General features: G+C 27.1%; 2 protein-coding genes across 2 annotated transcripts; both read left to right on the top strand.

Annotated features, from left to right (window-relative positions):
- Positions 1 to 7,334: 7,334 nt before the first annotated feature.
- LOC101514392 (probable histone H2A.1) lies at positions 7,335 to 8,190 on the top strand. Its single transcript, XM_004486971.4, has 2 exons — positions 7,335 to 7,655; positions 7,778 to 8,190. The coding sequence occupies exons 1-2, from the start codon at positions 7,446 to 7,448 to the stop codon at positions 8,018 to 8,020; spliced, it is 453 nt and encodes a 150-aa protein (XP_004487028.1). The 5' UTR covers positions 7,335 to 7,445; the 3' UTR covers positions 8,021 to 8,190.
- Positions 8,191 to 15,073: 6,883 nt separating this feature from the next.
- Positions 15,074 to 15,899, top strand: LOC101514719 (probable histone H2A.1). Its single transcript, XM_004486972.4, has 2 exons — positions 15,074 to 15,382; positions 15,505 to 15,899. Exons 1-2 carry the CDS (start codon positions 15,173 to 15,175, stop codon positions 15,742 to 15,744), a joined length of 450 nt encoding a protein of 149 aa, XP_004487029.1. The 5' UTR covers positions 15,074 to 15,172; the 3' UTR covers positions 15,745 to 15,899.
- The last annotated feature ends 1,387 nt before the right edge of the window (positions 15,900 to 17,286 follow it).

Below are 17,286 nucleotides of genomic sequence, written 5' to 3'. Positions count from 1 at the left end.
AGAGACGGTTAAAAGATCACAAGTAGCTTTGATAAAGATTAATAAGTACTTTGTCATGGCCAACAAAACATTGGAAATCCTAATCATTTATAAGAAGTTTTTAGTTACTATTAAAATGACATTAATGCCCATAATAATTAGTAATAAGTACTTAGTCACGGCTAAATTGAAAAACTAATCGTAATATAAGAAGTACTTAGTCATATTTAAAAAATCACAAGTAACTCTAATCAAGATTAAAAAATAGTCAACAATGACTAGAATAACATTAGTAATCTAGTCACTAGCAATAAGTACTTTCCGTAAAATAATTGTTTTTTAATAAATAAAAGAACTACTTAATCACAACTAAAAGAACATTGGTAACCCTAATCATTAGTAAGAAGTACTTAATCACAATTAAAGGATCATAAGTAACCTCAATAACTAGTAATAAATATTTAGCCACAACTAAAGAGTATTGATAACTTTAATCATTTTCAAAAAAGTACTTAGTCATGGTTCACTGATAGTAAGTAACGCTAACAACTAGTAAGAAATGTTTAGTTAAATTAAAAAATCACAATAAACCCCCACGCAAGAGTATAAAATACTTACGTGTGTGTAGAAAATATTATATAATAAAGTAGTGTTATATTGTTTATTGGCATGTGTATCAAATGAATGATATGATATTATCATGTCCTTATCATATTTAAACTTTATCAAGTTTTATAGTATATCATGTTTCTATCATATGTTGACCATCAAGCTGACTTAATGTTTTTTTCTCTAAATTAACTCATTGTTTGGTAATGTAAAAACATTATATTCACCAAAAACATATAGCCCGAGAAGGTTGAATGATTGGAAGACTAAACTAAAGTTGGCCATGCGGTAATTATTTTCATAATTTATCATATAGGTCCATCAATTAATTGTACTATGATCGCTATCAACTAATTGATTAAACTTGTAAAGGGTGATCAATAACATTTAATTGTAACAATAGGAAAATTTAATCGAATTAAGAAGTAATCAAATTAAAGCTATAATACATAGCTAAAACATATTATAATGTATCTCAATTGTAAGATTCGCCAAATACCCTAAAAAAATAGCTTAGTTGTTTATTATCGTAAACAAAAGTAATTAAATAATAATGTGGTTCATCAAATTAAGGGAGAAGAATAAAAATCATATATGAAGATAAATATTTGTTTCAAAAATTGAGACATTTTACTCCACTCCAGGTATAAACACTCTCAAAATCTATTTTGTTTTAACATGACCCGTTTATAATTTCTCAAAATTTCGGCTCAACATGTGTGAATAAGAAGTATTGAGGCATTTGAAATAATTCTATAAGAGTATTTTGCATCAAAGCCGAAAAAATTTCTCATTGTTGTCAGGTTCCTTTGCGTGCCATGACCACCAATGTTCGCAAGTAAGGCAATATGTAAGGAGTGTTCCACTTGAAGGAGCGAGAATCACATTGATATATTTTAAGGCATATTCTAGTCATTCAAATGATTTTTTTATTGAACCATTTTGACTATCATGCTGCACAAATTAAGTCACAATATTTACAAGGAAAAAAATAAATACCTCTAAATGTTTTTTAAGATTCTTCAATTTAGCCTCTAAAATATATTATTCCATAGTTTTCCTTTTAGACATGATTTATCCTTAGTAATCCATGATGACACACGCAAATAATATTAACAACTAAAAACAAGAGAAGAAAAATTATTATAAAGTAAAATAAATTCATTAGGTATTTTCTTTTTCATTAAGATAAAATAAAACAAACATAATTGAAAATAAAAAATAATAATGTTTAAATTAATAAAAATATTGTTTTTGCTTAATACTGCAAAATTAATCCCCATCATCAGCATAAAAAACGAACTTAAATCAAATGTACTCTATCACATAATAAGTAGTATATAAAAAATTGTCCAATGCACAATGATTGATTAGCACAAACCAAATTAATAAAATATAATATTTGCTTTAAATCTCAGCTCATAAATTTTAAATGACAAGAAAGCGATTTATATACATATAAAGTTTGAATTTTATTAATTAAATTCAAGTTAGACATGAATATCAAAAAAAATTAAAACCAAATGAGAGAAAAAATAAAATGTTAAAAGATGTTAAAAAAAAAAAAAACTAACGAGGTGTAGTTCGTCCATGATAGTATCCACGAAATTATTGATCGAAAGACAATAATTGTTCATCCATGACATATATGATAAAAACATCTATCTGTAGAGGTGTTTAAAAAAAACCAAAAACATAACTAAATTGTAGAACCGAACCAAATAGTTTTTTAATTGAACTGACTTATAAAAATTGAAAATCAAACTGTTTTTTAAAAATAGTTTATTAATATAATTGATTCTAAAAAACTAGAATCGAATTGGTTTTAGTTTAAAAAAACTAAACCGAATTGGTTTATAGTTTGAAAAACTCGAACCAAATATGTTTTTTTAGAAGTAATTAGGAAAATTATATAAAATTTGGCCTATAAGAACAAAAAAAAAAACTAATAAAATAGTTTGATTCAATTTGATATAAAAGTAGTTCGATTTCATCTATATTATAAGAATTCAGTTCAATTCGAAAAAGTAAAATTAAGTTAAAACCAGTTCGGCTCAAAGCAATAAACTGATTCACCGATTTATAGAATTAGTTTGATTTGGGTTTTTGAATTGAAAATTAGTTCGGTTTAATTTCTTCAAATTGAAAATCAATTCAATCGAGTTTCCAAGCAGTTCTAGTTTAGAACTGAACTTTATCCACTCGTGTGCCTACATGAGACGATTCTCATTAAAGGCAACTCTATTGTAGGCTTGTAGAGTAAGAAATACGAATGTTTATGGTAAATAGTGGTTATGAAATCACTTTTCTTCATATTCCAATTAATAACCTGTATTAAAATAAATAAATGATATTAACATGTAATAATATAGAGTTGTTATTATGATTTATTTAATAAAAAGTATTTTTGAGCCGATGTATTATAGAAAATGATATTATTTTTTACTAGAACACGATATTCATCTATTAAGATTAATATAAATTTCATCGATCGAGAATATTACAACTCAAAATCGCTAAAATAGAAAATGATTAATCTGTGAGCAAACTCACAATATTTAGGTTAATAGTATAAAATAATAATATATCTACAAATGTGATGGTCTATAAAGATGACAAAACTGAAGTGTTTGGAATACCAATGTTTATAGAACTATAATGTGGATGACGCAAAAATCATTGATTGAATTTGTATTTGATAATAGTTGATCTAACAATTTGACCTAAAGAACACTACAATAAGATAAAAAAATAATATATCGCACTATGACGAGGAACAAATACAACACCGCACAATAGCGACGAAACCACACAAAAAAAAAACTAAATATAAATGCAAATCACTTGTTTAAATTAAAAAAATTATTTAAATAAATAATTTCTTACAAGAAATTAATCGTAAATCATCAATCTTTATTAAAATAAAATAAAAAGCATGAGACGAGATAAGTGACTAGAGAATGATACTTATTAAGTACTATAAATAAAAAATTATAAATATAAGACAAAAATATTAAAAAGTAATTAATATATGTATATGACGATTTAAACACATGAATTAAAGAGCTTCATAATCAAACCTCTTCCATCTTAGCCCATGCTTTTGTTTCAATCTACATCGTGTAGTGTGTACCCTTGCCCTTTAGCCGTGTGACCACCCATGCATTCTCTTTCTTTTCCCGCTATGTGGTCAATGTGGTGCTCTTTATTTTGTATGCTCTCGCACAACCCATCTACCTCCCTTCCCCTCAGAATTATCAATACCTTGAGCCTATCATCATATACAAATATTATAATACATAATATAACATATAATATATGTGTTATGTTCGTTGACATTGCGGTGTTGATTCTCATATTATGACATTTGTGATCAATTTTTAATTGTATATTTTTATTACAAATTTCATTGGTTGATTGAAAGTTATTGTCACACATATTATATTCAAACAATTTAACATTAATTTGAAATTATTTATTATATTAATGAGATATATTAAAATTAAATTATTTATAAATAATTTAACAAAATATTAATTTTAAAAAAATTGTATAGATATGATTTATGTTTCAATCCAATGGTGTCAATTTTGTAATACATATATATGTTAAAGATTCACCATTGTTACAAAGGTGTCATGGTTGGAGAAACATCATTGTTGAGATAAAATAGAGATCCAAGAAAATTCATAGAGTGAGTGATCAAAGATTTGAGAGAAAATATATGAAAATGATGATTTTGGATATAAAGGATAAAAATGGAAACATTTTTTGCACAACAAGGATGTACATTGTATTATTGGAGGATAAAAAAATGTGTTTGACTATTTTGCAAAAAGAGAAGGATGTCATGGTTAAAAAAGGGATTTGAGTTAGTTTGTGTCTTAGGAGTAAGGAATTAAGGGAAGTTGCAAGAGAAAATACCACAACCACTAGGTTGATTAAATGATAATTTATTTATAGGACTAAGTTTTTAGCTAATATATTATATTTGAAGCAACAACTCTACTAGTTTAAGACGATAAATTCAAAATCGTTTGTGGATTAATGTGAGGATTTTAATAAAATTATTGACAATTAAGAGAACCTTGAAGTGAAGTTTGGTGATTAATACAACGCTTTTATCATACTAAATTATATGCGTACTCAAATCATAAGGGCAAAGCTTTGTTGAGGTCCAAACCTCGATTAGGACCGCGTAACTTCAAAAGTTAAAAGATGTCATAACCAAAGACAATTATGAAATTTTGAACATCTCAAGATGGAGAATTGAGAATAATTGATAAGAAGGAAATAAGTCTCAGTCCAAATAAATAGCAACACAACACAACACAAAAGAACATAGTATATGTTTCCATGAGACCGACCATTATAAGAATGATTTTTCTTAAAAACAAGGCAATCCAAATGAACCATAGAGTGTGAACGTGCTGGTCATTTCATGTTCGAAAGCAAAAAACTATTGGGTTATTGATTTTAGATGTTTTTGTCATATGTGCCCAAGGAATTATTACTTCGATATTTTGGAATTGACAGAATGTGGAGTGGTTATTCTTGACAACAACAAAGCATACAAGGTACAAGATATTAGTTTCATACGCTTAAGAATATTTGATAGTCATGAACTCTCATTGTAAGGTGTGAGGAATGTTCCCAAACATACAATTTTTTGTGTCTATAAGCAGATTTTACTGGTTAGTTATAATACTATAATCAAACATGGTATGATTAAGATTTTCAATGTTGTGTTGATAATATACAATGGAACAAAGAAATATGGTTTGTACATTTTTGATATTTCATCTATTACTGCTCATGTATCGATAATTAGTCTAACAATGCATGATACAATAAAGTTATGACATATAAGATTATGACAATTTAGTTAAATTGGAAAAAAAAAATTAATGGTGATAAATTGGGTAAACTATAATTCTTTGATATTTGCATACTAAAGAAACAACATAGAGTTAAGTCTTAAAATGATATACATGTTTTTAGCAGGTTGTTTGAGTGTGTTCACACATATATTTTTGGTTCTTAAGAGATAATGATTGATAGACGGGGCTTCTATTTTTCACCATAATTGATGATTTTTTTAGTAGAGTATATATTTATATTTTGAAAGTTAAATTTGAAATATTTCAATGGTTTAAAGAATGACACTATCTTGTCGAAATTCAAACATAAGTTATATTGGAATGGTTAAAGATTAACAATGACGTGAAGTTTGTTTTAGACATGTTTAATGAGTTTTGCTACAAATAGGGATTCAAAAGGCACAAAACTATGACAAAGACACCTCAATAAAATCAGCTAGTCAAGCGGATTAATGTGTCATTCATTGACTATAAACTTCAAGACATCAATGGAAATGAGAATTGAAAACTCGACAAACTAGTCTGATTTGAGGATATTATGGACTTTGGCTTTTGCTCGTGTTAAATAAGATAAGTTTGAGGTTATAGTTGCCAGGTGTATTTAAGTGATTATCTAGAGGGTGTGAAAAACTAGAAGTTGTGGAAGTTGGATAATCCACATGCTTCATAATCAATGATGTCACATTTGATGATACCTATATAAGGATGATGTACAAAGGTCTTGAAGAAAGCAACTAAAAAATGTGAAGGAAAAATCTCAATTTGATGGACAATTTATTATTAGTGGTATACAAGAGGAAAACACTACCAACAGAAGCAACAATGTCAACAAATCAACCATGACTAGTCATACGGTCAGTTGACTAGACACAACACTATAAGGAAGGGAAATCACAATTGGTTACATGCAAATAATGAAGACATAGAAGCATTGGAAATGATAAAATTTGGAAGTTTATGGAACTACCCGAGAATAAATAGGTTGTTCGATACGACTGGATCATCAAAAAAATTTAAGGTATTTCGAGTTGGTTAAGACAAGGCATTTGTTAGAGTTTGTGACTAAGGGGTTCACTTAATTTAGTATATCTGACTAATTTGAGATTTGCTCAACTGGTCAAAGTATTGTTGGAAAGATTCTTATGGTTTTTGTTGATGTGTTTCATCATAAGTTGGAATATAAAGCAACTCAAGGTAGTAAAATCATTTGGATGAATTTGATACTTAACAATGAAAGAATTACGCAAGAACACATGAATGTGTTCACTATGTTTATTTCTATATCAAAATTTCCAGATTTATTGAACTTACTCACTTTAAAAAAATGTAATCTATAATTATATTAAAAAAATTGTTCACATATCAGTTAACAATAATTCTTGTTTGTATTTGAAATCTTAATTATAGCACATCAATTTAGTTTAAGTTATTACAAATCACTATTTTTTAACTATTTGATTTTTAAAACAAAACAAGTCTTTAATAGTTCATAGTTGAAATGAGAGGTAAGTAAATCTGGAGAAAGAATTTTCAGTCAAATTCGAATTTGGATTATTGTAACCAGTTATACTATAATTATTTATGTTATATAATAAAATTATAATAACAATAAATAAACACTAAATATTCAGTCCAAATAAATAAATCAATACTAAATAGTCTATTTCAAAAAAATTTAATAGTATGTAACAGCGCGGGATCGCTGAAAAAGATAGTGTTTTATGTAATGGATTTTTATTGGCCAATTTAAAAGCGCACGGATCGCCGAAATAGAAATCCAAGCCGTAGATAACATCCAATCCAACGTTCCACATTCGCTCAATGCCCCATTCATACAGTACCGATACTCAATAAAAACCGCGCTCACATTCCCCAATTACTCACAACTCGCACCATATTCCTCCTCACATTACAATCTACTCATCCTTCATTCCTCATAATCTAACTTTGCACAAAATCTAGGGTTCCAATTTCACAATGGAAGCTAGCACAAAAACGAAGAAAGGAGCCGGAGGAAGGAAAGGAGGAGGACCAAGGAAGAAGTCGGTAACAAGATCTATCAGAGCCGGTCTTCAATTTCCCGTCGGTAGAATCGGCCGTTACTTGAAGAAAGGTAGATATGCTCAGCGTGTTGGTACTGGTGCTCCTGTTTACTTGGCTGCTGTTCTCGAATATCTCGCTGCTGAGGTATATTTTATTCATCAATTCATTTATTGATTCCGATCTCATCTTTTATTTAATTGCCATGATTTAGGGATTTTTGAAATGGAACCCTAATTTGATGAAATTGAATTTTGTTTTATGTTTAGGTGCTTGAGTTGGCTGGAAATGCAGCACGTGACAACAAGAAGAATAGAATTATTCCTAGGCATGTTTTGTTGGCTGTGAGGAATGATGAAGAACTTGGAAAATTGCTTTCTGGTGTCACCATTGCACATGGTGGTGTTCTTCCCAACATCAACCCGATACTATTGCCTAAGAAGACTGAAAAAGCTGCAAAGGAGCCTAAATCTCCATCAAAGGCCGTTAAATCTCCAAAGAAGGCAGCATAGATCTGTTATCTGTCTTAGTTTATTATCGGTTATGGTGATTTTGTGCATATCTAAGATTAGCTCTGTCTTATGTAATAGAAAAGTTCAATGTTTTTGAAGCCTGTATTTTGGATATCATGTATCTCCTTTAGGAGTCTTAACATCTATCAATGAAAACATTTGTATCGGCACTTTTTCATTGTGTTTGGTAATTTTAATTTCTGATGCATTTGTTCTTGTATTTGCAAATCCATATTTAAAAAGTCATTATATTGGTCTTTTATTAATCAATAAATGTAAATTGTTATTTGTCTAATTGTTTTAATTTATTTTTAGTGGTTATCTAATGTTCTCGTTTACGTGGAATTCGGTTAAAGGGCTCTATAAAAATAGCTGTCTAAAATGGTGTTTCTCGCGCTATCAGTTTAAAACTGGGCGGGAACATAGTTTTCGCGATTTCAAACTGAGTGGGAGAGTCAGTCATTAGTTTTCGATGCAACTCTTGCATACGATGATTAATAATAATTGTTGTAATAAGCGTTATACAAATATTTGTTTGTGCTTTTAAATATAATTTTAATCATGTAATTTATTCTTAATATTTGTTTTGGTTTTTTATTATTTTTTATTTATTATGGTCTTTTATTATTTATAAGTAATATCTTTTAATTTTTTTTTTTCGCAATTGTTTCAAATGTCTATATCATTGTTGTTATCAATAATGAGCTAAAACCATTTCGCCTATCAATAGCAACAACAATTTTTTTATTGGTACCACCACACACTGTTTCTTTGGTTGACTATTGGAGCAACATTACCTATTGAGAAATCCCTAACTTAACGTATTAGTTAACTTTAAAATGTAATCGATTTAATCGTTAAATATCGGAGTTTTTTTTAAAGTTTTGTGTGCCATTTTGATGAAGTTGATGTCAAAATACAATAAATTATAATAAATTTCATTTATTTTAAAAAATTTACGTATATTTGAAATCATATAAGAATTTTTTTAAATATAAACCTTTTATTAGAAAGAATAGTATACTTGATATATGTTGACAATTTTTATGAGATATATCAATGACCGTATATTGTTATAATTTTTATTGTGATTGTAACAAAGTAAAATACATTATTTGTAAAAGATAAAATAATAAAATAAATCAAAATAAAGATAAATGACCAAAATGAATACTAAATAAAAGATAAATAAATAGAATTAAATTTAAACATTTTGTTTTGAATTCATTTTAATTTTTTATATTTAATTTTGATCTTTTATCTTTTATTTAATAATCGATTAAATTTTTTATTTTTTGTAAATTTAACAAGTTTATTATTTTATGAAAAAATAAAATAGGTATTACGTAAAATATAAGTAATCAAAATAAATATTAAATAAAAGTTAAATAATTAAAATTATATTTTAGGCTTATTTTGTTCGAAAACTGAAGACACTTTTCTTTCGTGTCGAAATCGAATATATATACATGTAAAGCGGGATTGATAAGTTTTAATAGTGACATCGTTAACATAATCTCCTCATGTTGCATTACAATACAGGGGTCCAAATTCAAATTAAAAAAATTATTATAATCAATTATTAAAAGACATTGGAATCTCCGATGTTATTTTAAGTTTTTGATTAATGTGTTTCTGTCCTCAATTTCGTCTAGTCTAAGTTTTACTTGGCCATGTAATAACAAGAGAGTATATGCAAGAAATATAAAAAGAAAAGGGTAAAATAATTTTGCAATCATTTAAGTTATATGATAATAATATATTAGTTATTTATATATATTTTTGAAACAAGTTAATTTTTTATTTTTCTTTCTGTGTATATCAAGTTTGTCTATTATGTTTGTACATATTTACTAATGATCATAATTTCAAACTAATAAAATGGAAATACAAATTCTCTAGTTTTCTTTAATATACTTATGTAATTCTTAAAGCATTTAGTGTTTTTGAAATTAAAGACAAAGCTCTCTCAATCTATGGCATTAATTCATATATAAATTTATTTTGTTGTTCTTTATATGTTTGATTATAAAATTTATAGTACCATTTTAAAAAATTTAATTGAAAATGATTGAAATGTAATTAAGACTATAAATAGTTCAACATTGTTATATCTATCAAAATAAAAAATTAATTTGATACAAAAAATGTTAAAAAACCAAATTAATATTTTCATGTATTTTAAAAGATTGTCCAATAAATTTTGCCAAAGAAACAAAACTAAGCTTTATACATACTTTGATAGCTTTAATTTATTTAAGTAGTGTTTGTGGGACTTTGGAGGATAGCATAGGGAAGGATTTTGAGATCAATAAAGTGTAAAGAAGACAAATAGTATAAATAAAGAGTAGTAATCTCACTTAACATAAATAATTTTTCTTTTAATTGGTGTAAAATTCTTCCATGTGAAATACTAAAAAATGTATTTGGGAAGAACTTTACTTTATTTTTAAACTAATTCTCAGTTATTTCATTAGTTTTGTAATACAATTAAACAAAGAAAATATTATTCATCAATATTCTTCCCCCTTTTCCTTCAAAAATAATTCCTTAAACAAAGTGAATATTATAGGGAAATCTTGAAAACGATGAGAATATTAATGAACTAAATGTCAAATTCTCAATAGATTATGATACCACTTCTTAACCCATAATATTAAAAGAATGCTTATATGCATTACCTCTTTTATATATATTAATTTTAGTCAATGTAAGAATAATCTTTCACAATTGAATTTCAACAATATTTTTCTAAGGTATGAGTCGCTCACAACACTATACTTGATCTACACTAGGATGTTGCTCTCGCTCCTTCACCAAACTCAGATATCACTTGTAAAGGAGTTCGAGGATGCTCATAGTATGAGTAACATTGAACTAATTAAACGTCGAGAATCATTAAAAAACTTTAATATTAGACCTTTACTAAAATTTGTACGACCATAAATATAGAGCCGCTAAAATATGCCAACTTTAATGGACTGACTCAAAATCCCAAGAAAAGATAGACTTTGGGCCCTAAGGTTTTAAGTCCAAATTTTATTAGGACTTTTTATCCCTACCCTAAAAACCTTGTACTTGTGGCAGACTAGTCTGAACAGACTTAGGACATCAACATACTCACATGACATGTAAAAAATAAAATATAAACATTATTTTGAAAAAATGTATGTAAAATATTTTTAACATTACTAAAACTAAAATAGGTAAAATGTTAAAAAAAATTATATTAAATTTAAAAGAATGTTATTTGTGTTTTAAAAAATGCTAGAATATATAAAAATTTAAGTAGTTTATTTAAAAAAATTGCAACACTTAATATTATAAAATATAAATAAAAAATTCTAAAATAATTAAGTGATGAGCAAACTCGAAAGCCCAAATTCGTTTATGGTCGAACTCATGCAGTATTTTTAGAACTGTTTTTAAAAATAGTTTTTTAACCTAAGCCTGTTAGAGCCGATGCTAAATGGATCAGGTAGCATATTTTGATAGCTCTAAATAAATATATAAGTCATCTCTCTAATATATCGAATATATATTGAGTTTCTATTTGATGTGGGACTAAACTATCACCATTGAATTATAATTTCATAAATTTTTACATATGAAAATGTGTTCCATCGTTGACTACCATTAAAAAATCATCGAAATTTTAACAAGAAGTCGATTATACTCTTCCTAAGTAATATCTAAACATGTTATTTTCTTAATAGATAAGACGATGACTCGAGTAGTGTCGATTTACTACAAAATACACATTTGTTTTCTGTTATTTTTATCGAAACCATATCACTATTTCAGTCTTGAAAATAACGAAAACCATTAACATCTATTTCTAAGAGACAACGTCTATAATCGTTGGAGTTTTAAACATTTTTTAAGTACCACTATTTTGTATTAATTAATCGATAATCAATTGAAAATTATGTTGCTAATCAATTCATTTTATCGAAAAATTTAAACCAAATCGTAAGTGAATCGTTTTCCTATTGTTTTGGGCCGATATTTGAATTAAACTAAGATGTCCATGATCTCTACGGTTTTCGCACGACGATGCCATGATCCGTATGGTTTCCGCGCGATCATTGTTTATGTTTTGATGTTGCTGCGGGGAAAATGACTTCGATTAATTGTTAAATTGATACCGCCCCTCAAAGAAACGTTGTTGATTTATGTGATTGTTGATGACGTTGTTGAATTATATTATGGATTTTAATTATGTTGTGTTGATGATGATAAATTGTTTAACATGATTATGATGTGTTTTTAATAAGTATCTTTGCTATTTTGTAAGCTGTTAGGACATATTAGATAGTGCTGTAATTGAAGAAAACCCTTTGCCAATTAATAATGTGAATTGAATTAGGAGACTGATATTCAATTAGGTGATACAATTAATCCATTAGAAAAAATACATAAAATTTTCAACTTTAGTTTTAATCAAATTGATAGATAGATTAATATCAATTAGTTGTTAACCATGGGTTGAAAAATTGACAAAGTTAAGTCTTAACCGATTAGAACATTTTAATTAAATTAAATGACTAATAATTTATCATGTAAGGATATTAGTTGAATAAGAAGGCTAATAATCGATTAGCAGATCAAAATAATCGATAAGGTCATTAAGAACGACTTAATAATGATTAACTAGTAATAAAGTAATTATTAATAGATAATAAATTAGTAGTTAATGAAATTAAATATTTGGGCTTGTTTGCTTATGTTGTAACGTGCAATGTCGCAAATATGAACTTTGCCACTTATAACAATGGCGTTGATTAGTCAAAACAAAATATAAACAACAATGTTGAAGGTGATGATTAATATATTATGAATGAATCATTGACAATCGAATGTATTTAGAGTACTATTGGTATTAATGATCTTACCTAAATGTAAGACACTATTTTTTAGGGTACTATTGGCATGAATGATCTTCAGAAAATTATTGAATACTATTTCATCATCACTAGACATTTCATTTCATGGGGTATTATAGGTGATTCTCTACTGGTATCAACTCTGAATAAATCGGATTTATATATGTAGTAGTTGATGATAAGGGTAAAAATAGGTCATGGTGATAGATGAACTTTGCCACGTATAACACTGACGTTGATTAGTCAAAACAAAATATAAACAACAATGTTGAAGGTGATGATTAATATATTATGAATGAATCATTGACAATCAAATATATTTAGAGTACTATTGGTATTAATGATCTTACCTAAATGTAAGACACCATTTTTTAGGGTACTATTGACATGAATGATCTTTAGGAAATTATTGAATACTATTTCATTATCACTAGACACTTTATTTCATGAGGTATTATAGGTGATTCTCTACTCGTATCAACTATGAATAAATCGGATTTATGTATGTAGTAGTTGATGATAAGGGTAAAAATAGGTCATGCTGATAGGTGGATGTACCTGACATAACATACAATAGATTTAGACTATTCTATACTTTTTTTAATATATGTCACACAAAGGTTTTAAAAAAAACCAACTTAGTTAAAAAAAAAACTATATTAAATGCCATTGTAAATTCTTTTAAGCCTACCAGAATGAATTATTTAATTAAATATAAATGATTTTTGTTTTAAATATGTATTTGATCTTTGTAAATTTATATATTTTTTAATTTATTTTAGTCTCTATAAGTTTTTTAGTTTGGATTTAGTCATAGTAGAATTTGAGACGATAGATTTTGGACCTTAACGTCAAATCAATATTAAAAAAATGAAGAACTTAAAAAGTCTAGAATTAAAAAATGATATATTTACAGGGACAAAAAATATATTTAAATAATTTTTTTTATTATTATTGTTATTATTTATTATTATTATTATTATTATTATTATTATTATTATTATTATAGCATTTACTTTAATTTAAACAAACTCATCTATATCAAAGTTAGATATTAAAATAAAATGTATTGTCATGTATTATTATAAAATATAATTATTATAAAATAAAATGTATTATTATAAAATATAATTGAAATATGATTTAATATAAGTTAGATATTAAAATAAAATTTAATTAAGTGCATTGTCATGTTAACTTTTTCTTCTAGTTACAAAAACCTATCAATGAATGATGTAGATTTTAATAAAATAATAGTGAAGTAGACTTTTAAACATGATTTTAGATCTTGTTATGATTTGAAAAAAGACCAAGTCCGATCTTAACAGTGGACCTTTGACAAATAACATATGAAATTTAAATCGAACATTTTCAATGTAGGTTAAACTTAGACCTTACAAAAATTAACTTGAACTAACCTATTTCCATTCCAAGGTTGTGGTTAGGTTGCATATCTTAGACATGATCATGCTTATTATGGTATGTGATATGTTATGTTTGTTTTCTGTTGGATTTGAATTTGCTTCTATAAATTATCATACTCTACATAATTTATGTTTTTGAGTATGATGATTTATCTTTATAATAATTAATGAATTATAATATTGTGACATTAAGATTTTGAAAACAGGTAGACAAATGCATGTTAATTATTTAAAAATTTAAAATAATTAAAAATGTAAAAATTTATGCAATTTCTCATATTAATAATAAATTAAATAAAAATAATATATAGATGTGATTTGATTTAGTTCATTTTCAAAAATATAATCCAAAAATTTCATATTATCGAATCAATTATCACGAAAACATATTTAAAAACATTCCATAAGGTACAATGTTACCTTTCAAATTGACAAAATCCAGGAGTATATATGTATATAAAACCATGTTTACTTTGCCATAATAACTTTCCAATTGCTGTAAAAAAAAAAAAACAATAATAGCTTTCCTCATTTTAAAACGGAAAGAACCCAAATAGAACAAGTTCGCGTGTCGTCAATTAAAGTCATTCATTGGTCCATTTCAAAACCAGCGGATCGCCACACAAATTATCTACAACCGTTGATAATTCTCAATCTAACGGCTTTACGTTTGCTCAATCTAAGAATCGACGGGGATCGAGTTGTGTCCGTAAAGCTATATAACCTCGCCAACGATTCATTCCCATTCACTTAACACATTATAACACCATTCAGAAGTTTGCATTTCCTGCATCTCACAGTTTCCACAGCTAGATTTTAGGGTTAAAACTTCTAAACACAAAATGGAAGCTAGCACAAAAACAAAGAAAGGAGCCGGAGGAAGGAAGGGAGGAGGACCAAGGAAGAAGTCGGTAACAAGATCTATCAGAGCCGGTCTTCAATTTCCCGTCGGTAGAATCGGCCGTTACTTGAAGAAAGGTAGATATGCTCAGCGTGTTGGTACTGGTGCTCCTGTTTACTTAGCTGCTGTTCTAGAATATCTCGCTGCTGAGGTATATTTTATTCATCAATTCATTTATTGATTCCGATCTCATGTTTTATTTAATTGCCCTGATTTAGGGATTTTTGAAATGGAACCCTAATTTGATGAAATTGAAATTTGTTTTATGTTTAGGTGCTTGAGTTGGCTGGAAATGCAGCACGTGACAACAAGAAGAATAGAATTATTCCTAGACATGTGTTGTTGGCTGTGAGGAACGATGAAGAGCTTGGAAAATTGCTTGCTGGTGTTACTATTGCTCATGGTGGTGTTCTTCCTAATATCAACCCAATACTATTGCCTAAGAAGACTGAAAAAGCTGCCAAGGAACTTCCGTCTCCATCTATGGCGAAGAAATCTCCAAAGAAAGCTTAGATTGTTGATGTGCGATTTGTTAGGATCATTTTGTGTGTATATCTGCGCTTAGATCTTTCTTTTATAATAGAATGATTTAATGCGTTTGAAACAATGTAATTTTGATTCACTGTCTCCATTTAGTATTAATATGAATATGATCAATTCACTTGAAATATTATTTGTTAATTTATCTATGATGTTGGGATAAATGAATTGCATAATTTGAGGTTTAAATCCTAAATTATTATGTTTTCAGTTAATGTTTGCAACAACTTAGATACTTACATATGAAATCTCACATCTCATAATGATTCAATTTGTTTTTAATCTTCGCCACATATATTTGTGACGTAAAATGTCATTAACAAAATTGTGAATGTCAAAATATTGTTGATGTGTAATCACTTTGAATAGGAAACGTCAAAATTATAGTGTGGCCTTTATTATATCTAATTAAAATAGTATATATAGAGTAATTTGATTGATATTTAACGATTTAGAATATGTATTTAAAATTCATATAACTCAAAGAACTAATTTGTATGTTCTTTAAGATATCAATTTGTATGTTCTTTCAAAATTTGTGTTTTCATTCAAAATTTTGCTTGTTACTTGTTAATCTATCATTATTTATTTGATTCCTAGTTGTATAATAAGTTTAGTACAATAGTTAGTTGCTACTCATTGAATATATAATTATTATGTATTAGTTGATGTATTTCAACAATTCTTTCTTAATTTCATATGTGTTTTATATTGATTTTTTTTTTCTATTACGATTTCTATCTAGAATTGTATTGTAATACGATATAATTTTTTTTTATACAGCGATTTGTGGATTATGGGCCACTTCGCATCTGCTACGTGAAAATCTTATCCCTCTCTGTATCATTTTATTTGTAGCCGTGTGTTTATTTGATTTTAAAACCACTATTTTTACGCAACAATATAATGTGATAGGGAAAAAAGTAGTGTTTATTAAATGATAATTTTTGCTGAGCAACATAATCGAAATTTATGTTTGTAAAAAACTATATTTAGTGTATCAGGTATGTTCATAATGATGATTTGTTTGACTGATGCTAAGCCACAAACCAGTTTTGGACAGCAGTGCATTAACTTGGTATTTTTAGGCGATTATGCAAACCCTTGTTTTAAACATAGCTGTTGATACATAGGTGACTGCAATTTTCATTATAGCCAAATATAATTCAGTACGTCAATTTTTTCCACTACACCTGGATTTTCTATAAGTTAATTTTTGGACGAGAAAATGTGTCTTGAACTTAACATGGAAAAGGAAAATAAATATGAAAATTACATATTTGATAGTAAACTTTACGGAATCTAAGTGTAGTATAAAAAAATGGAGGTGCAGAAAGTCACCCTATCAACAATTGAAAGAACTTACTCAAATTTAAAGTAAATTTAATTACAAATAAGACTAATAAGTTGGCCTAACCTTACATTAACACAAATGCAAAAAATTATTCCAACTTTTAATCACCTTTGCATAACAAAAAGTTCAAAAAATTATTTGAATTTTTAAAGCAACCGCAG

Source organism: Cicer arietinum, chromosome 1, assembly GCF_000331145.2.
Source record: "Cicer arietinum cultivar CDC Frontier isolate Library 1 chromosome 1, Cicar.CDCFrontier_v2.0, whole genome shotgun sequence".
Taxonomy (NCBI): Eukaryota; Viridiplantae; Streptophyta; class Magnoliopsida; order Fabales; family Fabaceae; genus Cicer; species Cicer arietinum.
The sequence above is the reverse complement of the archived record's forward strand: the minus strand, read 5'-3'. Positions and strand labels throughout refer to the sequence as shown.